This window comes from Aythya fuligula, chromosome 14, assembly GCF_009819795.1.
Source record: "Aythya fuligula isolate bAytFul2 chromosome 14, bAytFul2.pri, whole genome shotgun sequence".
Lineage (NCBI taxonomy): Eukaryota > Metazoa > Chordata > Aves > Anseriformes > Anatidae > Aythya > Aythya fuligula.
In genome coordinates, this window is record NC_045572.1 from 133,475 (window position 1) to 154,229 (window position 20,755).

Consider the following 20,755-nt stretch of genomic DNA (forward strand, 5'->3'; position numbering starts at 1 on the left):
CTCACCCCTCTCCCCGCAGCCCCGCGGCCGCCGGGCGCTGGCCCGGGGGGGTGGGCACGAAAGTGGCGGGGGCGGCCCGGGGCGGAGCCGGGCCGTGCCGGGCCGTGCCGGGCCGTGCCGGGGCTCGGGGCTGCCCCTCGCTGAGGGAGGGGCGGGCTTGGCGCTCGGCCGCCCCACCGGGAGAGCCGGCCCCGCCGCCACTCGGCATCCCGCAGCTCCCGGGGCGGCCGCCCCTGCCCCCGGCTCCGCACCATGGACCGGCAGAGCGGTAAGGGGCCGCGGGTCCCCCCCGCACCTCGCCGGGAACGGGGGGCGTGGGGTCGGTGCGGGAGAGATTGGGAAATGAGCCCCCCCCTCCTGCCCCGTGTGCGTCCCTGCGAGACCCCGGGGTGTCCTGGGGCTGGGGCCCCGCCCCCCCCCCCGTGGGTGGCGAGGGTGAAAAGTCACAGCCTGGCATAGGAGTGCATGGGGTGGGAGTGCCTGGGGGGCTCCGTGGGGGAATTGGTGGTCCCAGCAAGCAGGGTGACCAGTTCCATACAGAGCTGCTGGGACCCGGAGAGTTTCCCCAGCTGGAGAAGGTGCCGGTGGTCTCAGAGGGCCTGATCCCCACCCTGCCCTCCCACACAGGCCGGTGGCATCGGGCTCGTATAGGAAATGTGTTGGCTTTCTGCTGGGGTCAGGGGGTTCCAGGGGGAACAGGGGGAGGCTGGGGGCTAGGGGGTGATGCTGCTGCTGCTGAATGCTGATCTAGGAAGGATGAGCAGGTGGTGGAGGGTGCAGCATGGGGGGGGTCCTGGCCCCTGGGTGCTCTGCATAGGTGCTGCAGCAGCACCACCCTTGGGTGACAGCACAGGGATGAGGGACATCACTCTGGCTCTGTGGGACAAAGTCCCGGGTGGCTGAGGCAGGGCTGTGCCTGCAGCTTGGGGTCAGCACCAGCAGGACCCGAGGGTCAAGAGTTCCCCTTCCCAATGTAAAAGGATTGGATGGTGTTTCCGCAGTGGAAATGCGGTGTGCAGAGTTCAGCTCTCGGGGTGTAGCTCGTGGTGGTGGTGCTCGGAGAGCAGTGTCAGGGCCCAGCAGCCCAGGAGGGGATGGGGACAGGGACAGCCTTCCCCTGGAGCTGCAGCTCACCCTGCACACCAGTCCCAGGATGTTAGCTCTGAAGGAGGCTGCTGCTTGCAGCGGGGGGGGTGGTGGTTCTGACAAGTGACACATGGTGCCAGCACTGTCCTCCAGGGTCCCAGGGAACCTCACCGGTGGGCAAAGGGGAGAGCAGAGCCTCATCTGCCCCCATCTCTTGCTGTGTGAGCTGCTGAGCAGCCACCCCCACCTGATGTGGGATGTTCCTGTGGGCTCACAGGGCTGTGGGATCCCTCTGTGGGGAAGGGCTGGAGGTGCCAGCACACTGCTGAGCCCCCTCCTGGGGCTGTGGGGAGTTGGGCACAGGCATGGCGCAGGGCTGGCACGGAGGGGTCCTGGTGCCTGAGCCCTGCAGGGCTGCCTGCAGCCCACTGTGCCCTGCTCTCCGTGGGCTTCCCCTGCTTCTTATCCCCCCCCCGTAGGTGCCTTCTATGGTAGTGGTGGAGGTGCCTGCCTGCTTTGCTTGGAGAGCTTGTAATGAATTGCTGTTGGCACCCAGATCGCTCTTTGCTAACATAAACCTCCTCCAGCCCCACTGTGCAGCACCCAGAGCCGCTGGATCCCTCTGGGGTGCTGGCTGTGCAGGGAGGGTGGTGGGGCTCGGTGGGCAGCAGGGTTGGTCTGGTGGTGGGCAGGAGCCCTGTCCCCAGGTCCCAACCTCTCCTCTCTCTCTGGCAGCCCCTTTGTTCACCTACAGCCTAGCTCAGCCTTGCGTGTGCCCTGACTTGCTCTTGCTCTGTGATGCTCCAGCTCTGTTCCTGCTTTCTGCTCTCTGGCTGAGCACAGTGCCTTGCCCGCAGGCTGTGCAGTGAGTGGTGCTGTGCTCGGCTCGCCATCACTGCCGGAGGCTGTCGGCAGTCACTCCAGGCTGTGGAGGTGGAGAAATATATATGTGCCTGCATTTGGGGAGATGCTCAGTGCCATGAGGCTTTGTTCTAGAAGGGTTGTGCTCGCTTTTCCTTGTTAGTGGCAATTTCCTGACCTTTAGTGCCAGGGGAATTTAGGTCCTGCACCAAACTTATCTGCGGTCTAAATCCAGCAAAGCCAGCGGAGATGTGTAAGGGATAAACTTGGCTCCAGCTCACCCACAGGAATGGGGAGGCATAGGGTTCGGCAGGAGGGCGCCAGAATCATTCTTGACCTGCTGCCTGAAACTAGGCTGCAGGAATCCCGCCCGCTGGAAGGAAGGGGGCGAGCAGCGAGCTGGGGCCAGCTGTTAGCACCGGGCAAGTGCCGAGCTCCCCCCTGCATTGCAGCCATTCCTTCTGCCGGGAGCTGAGCTGCCCGGCTCCGGTGCTGGCAGCCTGTTTAGAGTGTGTGGGAAGAGGCTGAGCCCTCCTTGGGCTTCCCTGGTCCCCCAGGTGGGCAGGTGGCCCCAGGGCGCTGGCACCAAACGCAGCAGGCAGGCAGGGTGTCGTTTGCCTGGCTCATGCTGCACGACATTGGTGTCCTGCAGCCAGCGACCCTGATGACACTGGAATCACAGCGGGCTGTCTGGGAAACCTGTCTCTTCCCAGTATCTCCTCTTGACCTGGAAATGCAGTTTTCCGGTGGAAATGTGCTGAGCTGAGAGGCCGACGTGTCCCGCGCTGAGGTCCTGCAGCCCAGCCCAGGGAAATAAAACCATGCAGTAAGGGTCTGAATCGTCTCCTCCTGAGCAGCTGGGAGGCCTTTTAGAGGAGGTCAGCGGGTGAAAACTGGGCTCATCCCGAGATCTGCCTCTCATTCAGTAGCCAAGTAACTCACAGGGACCCGAGATAACGACGTGCAGAGCCAAGGCTTGAAGTGGTGCCTGATGTCCCAGCCCCTTAACTCTTCGCTGTGCCAGATGCCATCCCATCTAGTCTGCTGAAGGTCCCCTGAGGAACAGGTACCTCCTACATGGAAGGAACCTGTTTTTCCATTAAAATTAACATCAAAACCGTCAGTCCTATATAATATCCGTTTAATGCCCCCTTCCAGGGCGGCTTGGTTGGAAGATTCCCCAGGATCTCCGCATTGTCCCTGCCAGGCACAACCAGCCGTGGGGCCGGTAGCCCCTGCCCGGGCACCCAGGATGAATGGTGCTGAGCCCTGCCATCCACCGCAGCCAACAAAAGCCTGGCTTTCATCACCCCCGAGTGCTGAAAGTCACGGCATTCAGGGAGCTCAAATCCCCCCGCAGACACCACACTGATGATCTGCAGCCTCCGTGGTGAGGCAGGAGGAGAATAAGTTATTTGTAGGTCTCCCCCCAGGCGGCTGGTCCCGCACCCCTTCAATTTTTGGATTTGATAAAGCCTCTCAGCTCATCAAAGGAGGGCTCTTTGCCAAGCGGGGGAAAACACTGACATTTCGTAACAGTTTGGAACAAAAACAGACCTTTGCAGGGAGGAGTTTCCATTCTCAAAATCTCTTTTTTTGAAGTGGGTTTTGTGTGCTTGTGATCCTGGGAGCGATAGGAGGGAAGGCTGGGCCACGCTGGAGTGCTCTGATCACTGGCAATTAACAGGAGAGCACCTGGGGAAGCAGCTTCAGGAATGGCTTTTGCTGTCTGCCTTTTTTTTATCTTTTTTTTTTTTGAGGGGGAGTGGAAGAGGGTTTTTTTTTGTTTTTTTTTTTTTTTTTTTTTTTTTTAATTTAAACCCGTCACGTGTGATGATAGGCAAACATCCCCTTTCTGCCTTGCTGTCTGGTGGGTTCTGCCTCCCATTTTGCACAATCCCAGCATCACCTTATGCTTTGGGAAACAGGTCATAAAGCGCCAAGCCAGGGATAGATGTGCAGGAACAGGTCTGATAGCTGGCTGTCTTGCGCCGGAGTTAAAAACAGGTACAGTAAACCAGTCCAGGCACTGCTGAAGCCATCAGCAATAACAGAACTGTTGCATCTTCCCCTGTGCCCGTGCTCACCAGCTTTCCCACTGTGCCAGACCGGCTCTCGTGGCTCCAAGCCCCTGCCCCGAAGGGGTTAAGGTGGCTGGAAGTGCCGCGGGCTGGTGACCTTGTGGCTGCACCTGATGCTCCCGGAGATCACCAATGGGAGGAAACGGAAGGGCTGTTCTCAGCTGAGCAAGCACGCTTATCCTGCCCTCCAAGGAGCCTCCGGCAGCACAAGCCTGGCCCCCAAGCACGGAGACCCTCTGCTGTGCCCCTTTTTCCCTCTGCTTCTCCTCAGTGGCCCTCCCAGCGGGGATGGGGAGAAGTGGCCACTGAGCAGGTCCCTGACCCACCTTGGCATTCTGGGCATGGCTGGCTCTGGGGTGCCCTGGGTGCTGACTCCATGGGGATATTTCCCCCATAGTTTTTTTCTACCCCTGTCGGTGTTTTCTCCTCCCAGCACCTCTGGAAGGAGGTGCCTGCATTGTGCAACGCAGCTGAAAGCATTTGGAGCAGGGGAGATGGCTGGTGGCTGTCCCCTGCTCCATCCTGTTTTGTTGTTGTGTCCTCCTCTGCCTCCCCAGGCCAGGCGTGATATACCTGTGACTTCTTACAGAGGCACCTCTGCCCCGCCTGACATCTTTTGGATTGTGGTTTTGGGGAAAGGTGGTGCACAGGATGCAGAGTACAGCCTTTGGGGATGCAGAGAGCTTCCCAGCCCCATCAGTACGGCCGGGATGTCTGTTCTGGAGATGGAAAGAGCCCACCCCATTCCTCTCCTGGGGCCCCTCCCGGTGTTGGGGGGATAGCATCAACCTGCTGCTCCCTGCCGGCTGCAGGGCTTGTTTTGAAGAGGCTGCCACCAAAATTTTGGTTGGAAAAAGCATAGTTTATTCTGGGTCCTGGCTAATCCTAACGTCTCTCCTCTGGCTGAAGCTTGTTTTTATACATTACTCAGCAGGTCTCGCCCCTGCCTGCCTATTCCTTTAAAAGGGCATCTCAAACCTCTAATTTTCCTTCATTATTTAAACACGTTCTCAGCCAGCAGCCCTTATCATCCTCAGCCGCCGGCCCTGCGGAGCATCCTGCAGCATGGCCACTTCGCCTCGCACCCAGTTTTGCAATGTAGCCTGGAACCAGTGAGCCCAGTCCTTGTATGCTGATGGTGTAGCTCATTTTGAGTTGTGGCTGGGAATAACTTGTAACAGGTTTGGGGATCAGGGGTCCTTCCCCAGCATGGCTCAGGAATACCCCACCCGAAACAGTGTCTGTGTGCCTTTGTTTGCTTGGCTTCTTGCTCCTCTCAGCTGTAAGAGGGCTATGTAGAAACCACCCCCTCCTCCTCTGGGGTGGGGACAGCTGCAGCCTCATCATCTGGGAGGACGAAAGTTTGCTTTTGGTGAAGCAGTCCTTTCTAGGAGAGGGAGCAATGTCAGCAGAGAGGGGGGCAGCCCCCAGCCAAGAAGCCCTGCTGCAGCACGGGGCACTACAGGGTCATTATCTGCATTGGTCACAGATGTTTGGGGTGATTTAATCAGCCTGTTAATTATTACCTGCACAGCTCAGGCTTGTGAAGCCACTCTGCTGTGGCAGGAGCTGCTCTTAGGGTCAATGTGGTGGGAAGGGTAGTCTTGTTCGGGGCACCTGGAGGCTTAACTGGGGGTGTGAAAGGCATTGCAGGAAGGATGCGCACTGGGGAGGGCTGCCCAGCAGTACCCATCCTGCTGGGCAATGCTGAACGAGGCGCGTGCAGGGCAGAGGGGTGCGTGGCTGGGAGCACCACTCTGCCCTGGGCTGGGCTGGCTGCTCAGCTGCTCTCCTCCAGGGTCGCTGAGAGCAAGGCCACCAGATAAGGCTTTCAGCAGAGCTATTTATACTGGGGGAGAGCTGCTGCTGGCACATAGCTGCACCAGGCACAGAAAGCAGTGGACAGGGAGGTGGCCAGCACAGCCCCGAGTTGCTGGCCGTGTTGGGGTGCGTGTTGAGGAGACACAAGGATAACGGCGGCTCAGCAGACACAGCCGGGGCAGCCTTCTGGCTCTTTCACCCCCCTGGTTGTTCTCTGCCCTTCTCCCAGTGCTGCAGAGGGAAAGATGCTATGGGGCCCTGTGAAAACCACAATCTCCTTGCTGTAAGATGAGCAGCCAGGGGTGGCTCCACTGGGGAGGACTCACTGTCCCCTTGAGCAAGCAGGCTTCACCTTAACCTCCCAGGGCTGATTTTCCAAGATTATCAGCCAAGGTTCTTAATTACTGCAAGGTCATGGTGATGCACTCCCTGGGAGGTGTGTGTCCCTGCCCTGCCTGATGCAGCCTTGGCTTCACAGGCTGCTGGGGATCTCTGGGGGGACAGGCTCCCCCCGGGGCATAAGGGGCAGGCCGAGTGGTCAGAGCCACCTCCTGTTCCGCAGCGCTCGGGGATGCTGCAGCACCTGAGCTGGGAATGAGTGGTTGGAGGAGAGGGGATGCCTGCCCGAGGTGCTTGGTGAAGGCATCAATCGCTGCTGGTGGCAGTTGGAGCAATGGGTATGGGCTCCATCCATGCAGCAGACAGCCCAAAGCACTCAGGCTCCTGCTGCTGGAGTTGGAAGTGGAGGCTGAGGCACTCCCCACATCCGCCCTGCTCAAGGGGCCCTTGTTTCCAGGGAAGAAATGATTCACGGGCATCAAGTGGCCCCTTAGCAATTCTTCCACTGTTATGGGATGTTTCCAGAGCTTAAGTGTGATAATGGCTGGCGTTTCTCTCAACTCCTCCATGCGGGAGCATGCCAAGCTGCTGGGCAGGAGGGGTACTTTTCTGCCTGATTTCCTCGCCTGCCAGCACAACCTAGCTGATCCTGCATGCCCTGTGCCACTGGGTGAGGACCTGCGGGGCCATCCGGCAGCGAGGACATGAAGGGACAGCACTGGGAGCCTGCCTGCCACGATGCTTTGTCACCAGCCCCACGCCTGCCTGCTGTCCGTGGCAAAGCAGCCCATTGACACCGGGCTGGGGAGGTGCGAGCAGAGGGTCTGGCTTCCCTGCAGGGTCCCTGCCTGTGTCCCCTTCCCCATCCCAACCCCCCCCCCCTTTATGGCGTCTCTAACTGGGGCTAAAACCATTTGTTTACTGCTGGGGGCAGCTCTGAACAGCACTCCTCCGCAGGCACAGCATCCTGCGGCCCTGCTTGCGCCAACAGGAAGGATTTATTTTTGCTTGGCTTTTATTTTAGCTACAAACAATGGCAGTCGCTCCCAGCATCCGATTTCCCCCAGCCTCCCTCGCCCCCCGGCCTCCACCTGGCGCAAGAGGAAGGGTGGCCAGGGCTGGGGGGGGAGCGGGCGGCAGAGCTGTGTCTGTGGGGCAGAGTCCTCTGCAGTGATTTCACGGTGCTGCTGGCTGGGAAACTGCACCTCCTGCACCTCCCCCCTGGGGCTATCTTCTGGGCTGTGAGTGCCGAGCAGCTTTGCTTTGCAACCCCACCTGCGCTGTCCTGTCTCTGTGCCTGCTGAAAGCTGAACTGCGCACCAGGAAGCTAATGCATCAGCTGGGCTGGAGCACCTTCCTCCTCCTCCTCCTGCAGGTTGCTGGAGCAAGTCCTGCTGCCTGCTCCCATGACCGAGCAGAGGCTCGGGAGGGGGAGGTGGGCTCTGCAGCTGCTCCCAAACCCTTATCTCAGCCTGGGATGCCTGGCTCCCTGAGGGAATGCACTACCAGGGTCTAAAATTAGAGCTGGCCTGGGCACAAGGTGGGGAGGGGCAGTGGGGTGCTTCTGCGGGGAGGGGATGCAGCTCCTCTGCCAGCATCCCACTTGGTGCTGCACCTGGGGCATGTTTGGAAGCGCTACCTCTCTGTCTCAGCAGCAGCAATGGCCTGGGTCTGTTCCACAGCTCTCCCTGCCCCAGGGGTGCTGCCCTAGGTCTCCCCCAGCCCATCCAGCCCAGCTTGGCTCCTGCTAAAGCCATCTGCTGCCGCAGCTCCTGGGCTTCCCAGGAGAGGCTCGGGCTCTGCCCCCTTCCCATCCCTGCTGCGGTGCTTGGATGGGCTGGAAGTGGGGAGCAGGGTCTGTGTCTGTCCCAGGGCTGGTGCCGCTCCCTCCGCTGGGATATCTGTGTCCAAACCCTGTGCCTGGCACAGTGGGGTGCTCCCACGGGATTCAGGGTGTGGGAGAAACCCCTGAGGCTCCCGACAGGTGGGACGCGATTGTCAGTGCTGGAGGTGCCCTGTGAGTGAGGCCATGACACGGCAGGAACCTGGGGTCCCTGTGGCCCCTTCACCTGCTCAGTGCTCCAGTGCTGCACCACCTTGTCCCGCAGTGCCCTGTGACATCCTGCTGTCCTGCAGTGCCCTGTGACATCCTGCTGCCACCTCCATCCCGGGCTCTGCATCATCCCCGGTTGTGCCCTGGCACCAAGCATGTGCCCACACCCCTGCCACCTGAGCCCCTGGCCCTTCTAAAGTGCCCGTCGGTGCCATCCACAGCCCGTGGGTGATCTCTCTTGGCTTCCTGCAGCCCCCATTAACCTAAGCTGGGCTGGGAGCCTAACGAGTGCAGGAAATTAATTCCTTCCCTTCCTCCGCTCCCCCAGGCAAAGGCTCGGCTCCGCAAGCCCGTTGTGGATCACAGGCCCCTTTGAGCAGCTCGTCCCCCCCTCCAGCTCTGGGGGCATGTTTGACATTGGAGACACAGGGTACGGCTCAGCTGTGGGGAACAAAGGAGCCTTCAGCACTGGCCCTGCTCAGCTTCATGCGCCTGCAAGGGCTGCGGGGAGCCTTGCTTTGCGGCTGTTCTCACCACGTTTGTGCATGGGGGTCCCTTCACCCCTCTGGCTGTGAACGCTACCAGCTTTGGGGTTATTAATAGGGCTGTGCTCACCCTTTGGCCCTCAGCTGGTGCAAATCCCTGCTGCAGGGCTGGGGGCTGTGGTGGGAGATGTGTGCACGGCAGGGGATGGGGATGCTCGTGGCACCATGGCTGTGGGAAGGTGGCGTAGGGCATGGGCATGGTCCTCTCTCCACTGTAGGAACACGTGGTGAGCTGAGCTGGAGCAGGATGGTGGATAAGTGTCTTCCTAGGTGCTGGGTGGACAGATCTGTGTCTCGTTTTTTGTCCCAGCAGCTTCCTTTCTAGCCCAGCACCCTGCCAGGTGCTGTGCCTGTACCCTGGCCAGGCAGAGGAAGATGTCTCGCCTCGCCTGGAGAGCACTGCTGAGCAGAAGCATGTAGCACTCTACGAACATCTCAAACATCTCTGTTTCCAACTCCAGAGCTTGAGCAGGAGGCCCAGTCCTGCTGTGTGTGCCCTCTCCATCCCCATGGGCTGCGGGATGCTGCCAGCTCCCCTCCTGGGGGCTACCTGCCCCTGGGGGCTGCCCACAGGAGGCTGGTGCTGGCAAAGCCAGCTGTTCCGAAGGGCTGATGCTGGTGTTTAGCTTGGCGCAGGGCAGGGAGGAGGAAGCAGAAGGTCTGCAGAGATAGAAGCCCATTGGCAGGAAGAGGCTTGTGAGCCACATCCTGCCTCATCCCGGGGAGGCAGTGCTCTGGGGCCAGGCACGCTGCCTTCTCGCCTGGGCGGCTTGTTTTGGCCAGGTGCTGATCTGCATCAACCCACTCACGTAGGGCTCCCCTTCAGCTAAAAAGTTTTGAAAATGAAGTTGTTTTTACTGAGCTGCCAGCCTGCTGCACTGGCCCTGCCAGGGACTTGTTCATGGGTTGAAGGTAGGCGAGATTTAACAGCAGCTGTCCCTGCTGTGCCACCAAAATGCTGGGTCAAACCAGGTTTTGCTGGGTGCCAGGTGGAGTTTGGATAGGGCCCAGCGGAAGCTTATTATGAGCAGAAGTAATGAGGATCCCACATCAGCAGCACCACAGCACCCTGTCCTGGCCCTGGGAAATGTGCCCTTGCTGCTGCCCAGCTCAGCATCGCTGAGCAGCCCCACAGCTATGGGGCAGCCAGCTCTTCTTCCCAACACCATGGCTGCCACCCTGCCACTCGTGTCCCCCTCCCTGGCAGGTGACAGGTACAGCCCAGGCAGTGTGTCCAGCAGTCCTGGTGCTCCGCTCCTGCCTGCGCTCTCCCCTCCTCTCCGCCAAACATCCCCATCGGTCAGCATGTCTGAGCCTCCCCTGCGGTCACCTCTGCCCTCTTTCCCTGTCCCTGGAGACCCACAGCCAGCTGCACAGCTGCCCCAGCTGTGCTGTGATGATGCTCAGCTACTGCCAAGATCTTGCTCATGCTTGCATTGGAAGAAACGGCAGATTTTATTATTATTTTTTCCCACACTCCATAGCCTCTAGAGCTGCAGGTTTGCTGGAGCCCCTGAGCCCAGCCTCTCAGAGCTGGGCTGTCTCAGGCACTGGATTCTGCAGGTGCTGCCCTCCCTCCTTGCCAGCACACCAAACACTGCATTAAGTGATAATTTTTTTGTAGCCCTGCTCTCTTTTCTTGCCTTTTGCTGGGTTCTCCCCATCTATCCTGCTGTTTTATGGCTCCTAGTGGCATTGCAGGGTGCTGTGCTGGGGAGGACAGCTCTGTCCTGGAGCGGCACTGCCAGGTGGCTCTGGAGGTGGTGTCTGGGTGTCCTTTCCTTCTTTCCTTCCAACAGCACACAGCACGATACCTCACATGGAGGACAGAGGGGTGGTTTTAACTGTGTGGAAACACTCACGTGCTGAGCCTTTTGATGGCAGCAGCCTGCAGAGCTCGTGTTTCCATCGGCGGGCTCAGTGGGCTGTGTGCCAGCGCCTGGGTGAGTGTGCGTGCAGAAGGAGCACATGTGTGCTTGGCAGCCGTGCAGGGGTCTTCCACGTGGTCCAGCCCCTTCATCTTAATCCTCTTTCCTCATTTATTTTAGCACCTCTGGTATTGCTCTGGCCAAGTGTGCATCGCATGCCTGGCTGTGAAAAGGGGAGAAACGTCCCCAAGGCATAGGCTGATGAAATTCCTGAGCTTGCCCCAGTTTTGAGCTGGAAGTTGGATTAAAATGTGCCAGACCACCAGGCTGGCTTGGGAACTGTGTCTCTGTCCTGCTCCCCACTTCCCCATGTGCTGGGGGCTGCAGGCAAAGCCCAGCACCCCGACCCCCCCCAGCTGAAGGTCTTTTCCCTGCTTCCCCCAGTGCTGGACCAGCTCCTACCCGAGCTCAGCATCCTGCTCAAGCTGCTGGACCATGAGTACCTGAGTGCCACCACGCAGGAGAAGAAGATGGCTGTCTCCACCATCCTGCAGAAGCTGCAGCCACCCACAGGTCAGTGTCCTGCTCCCAAGGGATCTGGTGGCTGCCCTGGTGTTAGTGTGTCCCCAGCCTGGGACCACAGATGGGCCCAGCCCAGTGGGGCAAGGAGAAGCCTATTGAAGGCACGGATGAGTTTCCCTGCCTGTGCGCCTGCTGCCTCCATTTCCAGTGCCCAGCACCACCCTCAGGGTGCTTTGCTCCTCTCTCTTGTTCCTGGCTCTCCCCTGCTTCTCTGGGTGCTGGCATCAGCACCTGCTTCTGCTGGAAGCACTGCCTCGCAGATGCCCTCCTGCTCCCAGTTTGTGCTGAGCACAGTGATTTCAGGATCACAGGAAGGCAGAGGGGCTGGGCATCCAGAGGGTTCCAGCCCTCCCTGGGGGCTGGCAGTGTCCCTGGGGGCTCCTCATCTCCTCCTGCCCCACGGCGTGGAGCAGCAGCCTGCCTGGCCAGGAGGTGATCTTGTAGCTTGGGTGGGTGATTTTGGGGAGGTGCAGGTGCTCACCCAGCTGTCCTGCCTGTCTCTGGGCTGAGAGCTTCCCCCTCGCCCTCAGGGAAGGATGCAGACTTCATGTACATGAACACAGCCTCCCTGAACAACGGCACCAGCTTCGTGGAGTCTCTCTTCGAGGAGTTCGGTACGTGTGGCCATCCCAGAGCGATGCCGGGGTCTTACTGGGCAGGTGCTGCGCTGGGCTGGGTCCCAGCCGACAGTGGGGGCACTCAGAGGGGACAAGAACAGTGGTGAAAGCTGCATCCTTGTGGCTGGGGACTTCTCCCTTCACCCTCAACGCTTGCTCCCAACCCAGACTGTGACCTGCGGGACCTCCAGGACATGCAGGAGGAGGACGGGGACACCAGCAATGGAGTTGGCTTGGAGCTTGCGAGGAGCCAGCCAGCAAAACCTGTACGTTGGTGTACCCGGCTGTGAGATCCCCGCTCCAGCACAGGGCAGTGGCCGTGGCTGGGACCCATCCCTGTCCCTTGCCACCACTGCACACGCTTGCCCGTTGGGGCCCTCTCCGCTCATGCCGGGGGGGTTTCTGCTGCAGGTTGCTACAGACCCTCCTCCACCACTGCCCACCACCCCCCCGCCTGAGGATTACTATGAGGAAGCGCTGCCCCTGGGCCCAGGGAAGGCCCCTGAGTACATCATCTCACACAGTGAGTCCCGCTCCCGCCTGCCCCCGCCACCCTGCCCGGCCGAGCGGGGCCCTTGGCAGTGTGCTGGCTCCCCCTGGGGAAGGAAACTGCCCGCACCCTCCTCTCCTGCTTCCTTCCTATCCCAACACGCTGGTTGTGCAAGGAGTTGTTTCCTCCGGCTTGGCAGGGAAGGGAGCGATGAGCTGAGGTTGGGGCCATGGAGGGAGCAATGCTTTGACACTCCTGGTGTCTGCATGTGCTTGGGGAAGGGGGTGCTTCACTCTGCCCCACTCACAGGCTCATGCACAGCCAGCAGCCCCAGCTGCCTCTGCTTCTTCTGCAGACAGCTCCAGCCCCCCCAACTCGATCGAGGATGGCTACTACGAGGACGCAGACAGCAACTACCCCATCACCAGGATGAACGGGGAGCAGAAGAACTCCTGTAGGTACCCGGGTGCCTTCACCTGGCAGGGGACAGAGAGCTTTGGCAAAGTCCAGCCCTGAAATGTGGGCTTGAGCCAAGCCAAGAGGAGCTGTTGGTGTACCCAGGGGTGAGATGTGGCTGTGCCTTCACTGTGGTGCCAGCAGGATGGGGAGGCACTGGGCCCTCCTGACCCGCTGCTCTCCGGTGCGCCTGGCAGCCACTTCCCACACCTCCACTCTCAGACCCTGTGACGTATTTTGGCATATCCATAAAACTGCCGCTCCATACCCTGCTAGGGATGTGTAGGGCAGAGAGTCAATGCATGATCCTGTAGTGAGGGTAGATGGTTTCATCCAGCCTCTGCAGGTTTGAGGCTTGTAAGGAAATAAGCCAGCCCTGAGAATTGAACAGGTGCACCTGGGGATGGCTTTTGGCCTGCAAAAAAAGCTCCCCGGGATGGGGAGCTGCTTGGGGTGACAGGCCTGCTCTCTTCCAGACAATGACTCAGATGCCATGAGCAGCTCTTATGAGTCCTATGATGAGGAGGAGGAGGACGGGAAGGGCCAGCAGCTGACACACCAGTGGCCGTCAGAGGAAGCCTCCATGAACCTGGTGAAGGACTGCAGGATTTGTGCCTTCCTGTTGCGCAAGAAGCGCTTTGGGCAGTGGGCCAAGCAGCTCACCATCATACGGGACGGCAAACTGCTGGTGAGCCCAGAGCTGGTGGGGCATGAGGGGTGGGGAGAGACCCCCGGGTACATTGGAGAGAGGTCAGCCCCAGAGCAAATAAAAATAGCCAACCAAACCTGCCCTGAGGCCGTGACTACCCTGCAGCGTGTGCAGGGGTAGCTGTTGCTTCTCTTGCAAGCAAATGAAGGGCTCCTCACTATTGGGATCCCCTTGGCTAGTGGAGCAAAGGGAGAGGGCATCCCGCAGCCCTTGTGTGACTGGGTTGCAGAGATGGAACCACCTCCGTCTGTGCCGCTGGCTCAGAAGCCTGCAAGGACCCTGTCTGGGCATGGCAGCAGGAGAGGCTGAACCCTGAGCAGTTGTCTTTGCTTCTCCCAGTGCTACAAAAGCTCCAAGGACCGGCAGCCACACGTGGAAGTGCCCCTGGGCACCTGCAATGTCATCTATGTCCCCAAGGATGGGCGGCGCAAGAAGCACGAGCTGCGTTTCTCCCTGCCGGGGGCTGAGGCACTGGTGCTGGCCGTGCAGAGCAAGGAGCAGGCTGAGGAGTGGCTGAAGGTACTGCCACTGCCCCCCTCCAGCCACAGCCTTCCTCAGGCAGCGATGGGGAGTGGGTTGCCGCGGGGAAGGGGAAGGAAGGGAGCTTTCCTCTGTCTCTTATCAGCCGTGGGGAAGGCTGGCCAGCCACTTCCCAAGCCTTGGGCGTCTCCTGTGCTGATAGCCCGAGCCCCTCGACAGGGAGCGGGGTGGGGATGTTTGTTCTCCTCCTCCTCTTCCCCATGGCCATTTCCTGTCTTTGTTCTGGGGGTGGGAGGTGGGGAAGGGACTGGCTCTGCTGCTGAGCCCATGGCTGGGAAAGGGGCTGGCAATGCTTCTCCCGTGGGATGTGCCGTGGGGGACCCTGAGGAGTGCAGAGCCAGCAGGACAGTTGTGTGACTTGATGCCTGAATCCCTCCCATCCAAAATTTCCAGATCCTTTGACCATCCACCTTAACAATGGTTGAGGTTTGGAAGGGCCAGGCTGGGTGCAAGGCCCCAGGCAAGCAGGGTTTTTGCCCCAAGCAGAGCTTGCCACCCTGTCCTCGTGGCAGGCAGCAGGGACAGGTGCTGCAGAGTCCACGGCCGCACTCCCCGTGGGCCAGCGGGACTCAGGTGGTGAGACGGGAGCTTGCCCTTTCTGCATAGGTGATAAAGGAAGCGAGCAGTCCAGGAGTGGGCGGGATGGAAGCCCCCACGTCCCCAGTGATGCCCTGCAAGATGGACCTGGATAAGGTGACGCTTTCTGGTCAGGGTGATAGGGATCAGCCAAAGTGCTGTGTGGGGCTGGTGAATAAGCCTGGAGAAAGGGAGACCAGGAGGATATCCTGAGCACTGAGCTCCTGGTGCTGTGTAGGGAGCCCTTCCCATCCTCACGGCAGGTCTGTGGGGCTCACGGGGCTCCCCAGCACTAGGTGGATGTTCCAGCCCTGTGCTGAAGGGACAAAGGCCATGGTCAGACCGTGGTCATTGCTTGGGGCTGAGCAGAGGGGTGCTGCTGAAAGGGCACCTGCCCTGCCCCTCCCTGCAGAGGCTGTCGCAGGAGAAGCACACCTCTGACTCGGACAGCGTGGCGACAGGCGAGACCTTCTCCCCCACGGCCCGCAGGGAGCCCTGCGAGCACGGTATGGCCCCACACCCCCTGGGACGGGCTGTCCTCCTGTCAGGCGCACCACACCTCGCAGCATTCATCCTGGTGTGAGGGGGGTGCTGTGATGTGGTGTGCGTGGCTATTGGGGCTCTCCCCCTTCCAGGGAAAGGCAAGAAGAGTGGCTTGGCTGACCTGAAGGGCTCAATGAGCCGGGCGGCGGGGAAGAAGATCACCAGGATCATCAGCTTCTCCAAGAAGAAGCCTTCCCCCGAGGACACACAGACTTCCTCCACTGAGGAAGACATCCCATGCTGTGGTTTGTGGGCGCCTGGGGCACAGACAGGTCCTGGGCTCCCTTCTGGAGAGCCTGGCTCTATGGGGGCAAGCAGGGGGTGAGGGGCTGTGGGAGGAGCTCCTCTTGAGCTTGTGGAGAGCTGGACACGCCTTGGGGACACAGGCACAACAGGACCGGTCTGCCCATGAGCAGGGAAACATGCCCTAATACCTGGGCAGTCCCATCTCATGAGGTCCCAAGGTCCTGCTGTGGGTGCTTAGACACTTCTGTTGGGTCTGCGCTCCCCAGGCTACCTCAGCGTCTTGGTCAACCAGTGCTGGAAGGAGCGCTGGTGCCGCCTGAAGACCAACACCCTCTACTTCCACAAGGACCGCAGTGACCTACACACCCACGTGAATGCCATCGTCCTCCGGGGCTGCGAGGTGGTGCCGGGGCTGGGCCCCAAGCACCCCTTCGCTTTCCGCATCCTTCGCAATGGGCAGGAGGTGACCACGCTGGAGGTGAGCTGGGCACATCGCCTCCTGTGGGGACGTGCACTGGGGATTGCCCAGCTGGGGGAGCACCTGCTGCAATGGTTAAAGCCTGAATGCGACCAGTGCCTTGGTTCCCCTCCTGTGCACACCAATGAAGCCCAGGGACACAAAGGCATGTCCCCAGGCCTTTCTCTCTCCTGCAGGCAAGCTGCTCAGAAGACCTGGGCCGCTGGCTGGGTATTCTCTTGGTGGAGACAGGCTCCCAGACAGTGCCAGAGGCCTTGCACTACGACTACGTGGACGTGGAGACCATTGCCAACATCATGACAGCCGTGAGGCACTCCTACCTGTAAGGCTGTGCTCTGCTCTGTGGGGGCTGTGCTGGAGCGGGGGTAATGCTGGGATGGGGATGGGGAAGAGGTGGCAGGTGCCAGGGGAGAGGGCTGGTATATCCTTAGGCAGGGCAGCTTGCCTTGGGCAGGATTGGAAGTGTTTTAATAACGCTAATGAAGGACCTAAGGGATACGCGTGCTCGCATAGCGCAGGGTGGGTGCTCAAAAGCAAAGCTGGGTCCCTGCCCAGAGCTGGGAGAGCAATGTAGGAAGAGCAATGAGATCGAAGAGCCCTTTGGGGGTCTGCCAGGGACAACCTTGAAAGGAATCCAGTGGCAAATACCTGTCCCTCCTCCTGCAGGTGGGCCAGCTCCTCCCAAGACAGCCGGCCGGACTCCTCCCGCGTGGTGTACGACGACGTTCCCTATGAGAAGGTTCAGGTGAGCAGGGCTCGGGGGCTCGCTGTGTCCCACCGCTGTGGCCAGGCTACAGGAGATGCCCTGGAGAGCCTTGGCGGGTTGGGGCAGCCCTGCAGGAGTTCCGGCACGCTCTCCTATCCCCACTGCAGATCCAGGAGGAACTGGGGCGGCCGTCAGGAGCCCAGGTGAAGCGCCATGCATCCTCCTGCAGTGAGAAGTCACGGCGGGTGGACCCGCAGGTCAAAGTGAAGAGGCACGCTTCAAGTGAGTGGGGCGCTGCGCAAGGGGCCTTGGAGCAGGGCAGCAGGCTGCAAACCTCCGTAGGGAGACCCCGGTCCCTGGGAGGGGGCTGTTCCCACAGGGGGTCTCAGGTTGAGCTGCACCAGGCCAGAAGGACCAGATGTCCACACAGCTGGGCCTGGGCTCAGGATGCTCCTGGGAACAGAGTCATCCTGACAGGCTCTCCTTTGTACATGCAGATGCCAACCAGTATAGGTACGGGAAGAACCGGGCCGAGGAGGATGCCAGACGGTTTCTGACGGAGAAGGAGAAGCTAGAGAAGGAGAAAGCAGCAATCCGCAGTGAGCTGGTGTTGCTGCGGAAAGAGAAGAGAGAGCTGCGGGAAACCATGAAGAGCTGCACAGGTGGGTCAGTGCCACCTGGGTGCTGTGACCGGGAATGCTCTAAGGCATTCGGGTATGGTGGGAAGGGCTGGTATGGGGACACCAGGCTAGCAGCATGGCGGTGACACTTGTGGCTGTGAGCAGAGCTGGCTGCAGTGTGCTCCTGGGCCAGCAGCCCCATCTAGCGTCCCACCCAGGAGCATGGGTGGCTTCTCAGTCCCCACAGCCTCAGCCCAGGGCCTCTCCAGGCAAAGGTGCTGAGTTGGACATGTTTGTGTGAGCAGGGCTGAAGCTGCAGGACCTGGAGCAGCGGGTGGCAGTGCTGGAGGAGCAGTGCCGGCAGAAGGAGGAGCGCCGAGTCGACCTGGAGCTCCAGCTGACCGAAGTGAAGGAGCGTCTGAAGCAGTCGCTGGCAGGAGGGCTGGCCCTGGGGCTGGCTGTAACCGGCAAGGTAGAGAACGGGGTGCATACCTCTTCTTCCTCACTGCCACAGCTCTGGCTTCATTCAGCAGAGGGGCTTGGGGCAGTGCTGGGAGCAGCATGTGGGGATGAGGGACACCCCTGATCTTTTGGTGGTTAGAGGTGGGAAGCAAAGCATCCTGCACCTGGGAAGGAACAACCCGAAGTATCAGTACAGGCTGGGGGACGACCCGCTGGAGAGGAGCTCTGAGGAGAAGGACCTGGGAGTCCTGGTGGACGACAGGTTGACCATGAGCCAGCAGTGTGCCCTGGTGGCCAAGAGGGCCAATGGGATCCTGGCATGCATTAAAAGGAGTGTGGCCAGCAGGTCAAGGGAGGTGATCCTCGCCCTCTACTCTGCCCTGGTCAGGCCTCACCTGGAGTACTGTGTCCAGTTCTGGGTTCCCCAGTACAAGAAAGACAGGGATCTCCTGGAAAGAGTCCAGCAGAGGGCCACGAAGATGATACGGGGCCTGGAGCATCTTCCCTATGAGGAAAGGCTGAGAGACCTGGGTCTGTTCAGCCTGGAGAAGAGAAGACTGAGAGGGGATCTCCTCAGTGTAATATAAATATCTGAGGGATGGGGGACAGAAGGATGTAGCCAACCTCTTCTCAGTGGTTTGTGGGGATAGGACAAGGGGCAATGGCTGCAAGTTAGAGCACAGGAAGTTCTGCACTGACATGCGAAAACTTCTTCATGGTGAGGGTGATGGAGCATTGGAACAGGCTGCCCAGGCAGGTTGTGGAGTCTCCTTCTCTGGAGACATTCAAGGCCTGTCTGGACGCCTACCTGGGCAGCCTGCTCTGAGGAACCTGCTTTGGCAGGGGGGTTGGACCCAATGATCTTTCGAGGTCCCTTCCAACCCCTACAGTTCTGTGATTCTGTGATTAGGCTTGGCCACATCAGCTTTGACTTCATGACAGGTTGTGCTTTCCTGGCATTCCCTGTTCCCTGGGTCTCCTAAATCCTCCTTCTCCTCCCCCTTTTCCACAGGAAGCTACAAACAAGCCAAACGGGAGCCCCCCTGAGCACTTGGTCCCTGTCAACTGTGCAGCCGAACTGAGGAAGAGAAGCGCCTCCATCCTCCCTGCCAACAAGGGAAATGTGCTGCGGAAAGCCAAGGTCCTGCTTCACTCCCCCTCTCCACCCCTGTTCCCCTGGAAATCTCAGCCTTTCATCCTGTCCCTGTACTTGGCCATGAATTTTGGGGATTGTGGATGCTCCCTACTCCAAAAGCAACGGGTGCTGCCAGGGTCTCCTGCAGCCAGGCTGGTCCAGCTTGGTTGGTACTGGCTGCTGGCATAAGCCCAGCCTGCAGGGAAACCCAGGAGGTGTGTGGCTGCGTGGGCAGGGGGGACACCATCACCTCCACGATGCCCAGGGCAGCAGTGACCTTGCCTTTGAAGATGCTGGGGTGGTCCAAAGCCCCCCAGTAGGGAGGGAGGCCCTTAAAGGGCTCAGTGCTCCCTCCTGCACCTCTGATGTCTCATCACTCTCTTTTTATCCCTTTCTCTGCAGGAATGGGAAAAGAAGCAGACTTAAGCCGGGCTGTGGCAATGCCTGCCAGGCCCCTGCCAGACACCAGGGCTCATCAGGAAGCTCTGAGCCCCCTTTTTCCCAGGCGATGGGAAGGCACGTGGGGACAGGCACCCTCCCTTGCCCCTCTGCTGCAGCAGCGTCTGCCGCATGGGCAACACCACAAACCATGGGGAAGGGGGCGGGAAGGGGATTTGGGAGGCTGGGGGGGGAAAGGGGAGTCCTTTGTGGATCAGGGTCACATACTACTGGGAAACCCACATCTGGGGGAGCCACACATGGGGGCAGAAGCTCAGCAGGAGGTGTGTGCCCGTGGTGACATGGAGAGCATGGGGGACTGGCGGTCAGCCACCAGCTGCTTTGATTTACCAGGATTAGCGTGTTCCACCCTGGGGATGCTGGAGGCCAGGCTCACACTTTCCAAAGTGACCATGGACTCTGGGGATTTTGGCTGCCTCAGTGTTGGGGTTCACAAGCTGCTCAGGACCTGACCCTCCAGAGACACCCACCATTCACCTTTCTCACTGCTCTCGGCTCTACAGGGCCTCATCTCAGGGTTCCTTGTGTCTCCAGCTTGCTGTGCCCCTACTGAGTACCCTTGCCCGATGTTTCTCTGTTGTCCTCCAGGCAGCAAGGGGGAGGGCATGTTCCTCTGGGAATGAACAAAGCTCAAATGTCGGCATTTGAAAGCAAATTAACAGCAGACACCTTTTTAACCTTGCTAATCAGCAAGTAAGTGCTGGGGCTGAGGCTGGAGGCAGCCCAGCTCTCTCTGCCCTGACCCCATGCCATTCGGGGGGGGGGCGGGATTAGGAGAAGGGCCGGGGCTGTCTCTGGGCCAACAATTAATTCACAGCATTGCTACTGCTGTCAGACAGTTTGCCAAAGCATGTCATCAAAATGGAGCCAAGGGAAGTTGAAAAATAATAAAAAGTGCTTTCAAACGAGGGGACTGGAACAAGCACGAGAAATGGTGGAAGGTGATTTAGCACAGGCAGAAACAGGCAGAGAGGAATAAAAAGGAAAGGCCCAGGCTTTTGTGCCAGAGACAATGGAGCAGGCCTGTGACCCATTTGTGCACACTACTGCCACAATTAACCTTTGCAACTCGCTCTTTCAAGGCCCCTTTTTTAGTAACTAGATAAGCAACTTTTAATAAAAATGTTGGCACTGGTACACCTCTTCCCCTGGCTGTGGGGAGCAAGTTGGCTGCATTACTTCTGCTTGTAATGAAAGGTGCCAGCATGGTCTGGGGTGGCCTGGGGCTGTGCGTGCATGCTGCATCCACAACAACTGCCTTGGGCAGCTGGCCAAACCCACTGTACACTTGTTCTGTTGGTGACCACGGGTTCAGAGCTGTGAGCTTGGTGTTTGGCTGCCTGGACACGAGGTACAAGGAAGCACTGGTCCTGCCCTGCTCGTCCTCTGCTCTACAATGGCATCGCCATGCTGCCTGTCACTGTTCCCCTCCTCCCCATGGCCACGCTGCTCCCAATGCAGGAGGAAGCTCAGCATGGAAAT

The 20,755-nt window shown here is 59.7% G+C and overlaps 1 protein-coding gene across 2 annotated transcripts; it reads left to right on the forward strand.

Moving 5' to 3' along the window:
- Window positions 1-213: 213 nt before the first annotated feature.
- AFAP1L1 (actin filament associated protein 1 like 1) lies at window positions 214-19,401 on the forward strand. 2 transcript variants are annotated; one of them, XM_032196870.1, is made up of 19 exons: window positions 214-268; window positions 11,099-11,227; window positions 11,767-11,850; window positions 12,022-12,119; window positions 12,265-12,376; window positions 12,699-12,797; window positions 13,276-13,487; window positions 13,848-14,027; window positions 14,655-14,741; window positions 15,037-15,130; window positions 15,260-15,412; window positions 15,680-15,891; window positions 16,068-16,213; window positions 16,558-16,636; window positions 16,765-16,879; window positions 17,095-17,259; window positions 17,523-17,689; window positions 18,692-18,820; window positions 19,217-19,401. In XM_032196870.1, exons 1-19 carry the CDS (start codon window positions 253-255, stop codon window positions 19,238-19,240), a joined length of 2,301 nt encoding a protein of 766 aa, XP_032052761.1. In that variant the 5' UTR covers window positions 214-252; the 3' UTR covers window positions 19,241-19,401. The 2 variants fall into 2 exon arrangements, with proteins under 2 accessions (XP_032052761.1, XP_032052762.1); XM_032196871.1 differs by lacking the exon at window positions 14,655-14,741.
- The last annotated feature ends 1,354 nt before the right edge of the window (window positions 19,402-20,755 follow it).

What these genes read in the sequence shown, in the direction of transcription:
- AFAP1L1 (XM_032196870.1), top strand. An exon ending in GAAGCTGCAGCCACCCACAG is followed by an intron (nt 11,228 to 11,766) that starts GTCAGTGTCCTG and finishes CCTCGCCCTCAG; the next exon opens with GGAAGGATGCAGACTTCATG. An exon ending in TTCCCTATGAGAAGGTTCAG is followed by an intron (nt 16,637 to 16,764) that starts GTGAGCAGGGCT and finishes TCCCCACTGCAG; the next exon opens with ATCCAGGAGGAACTGGGGCG.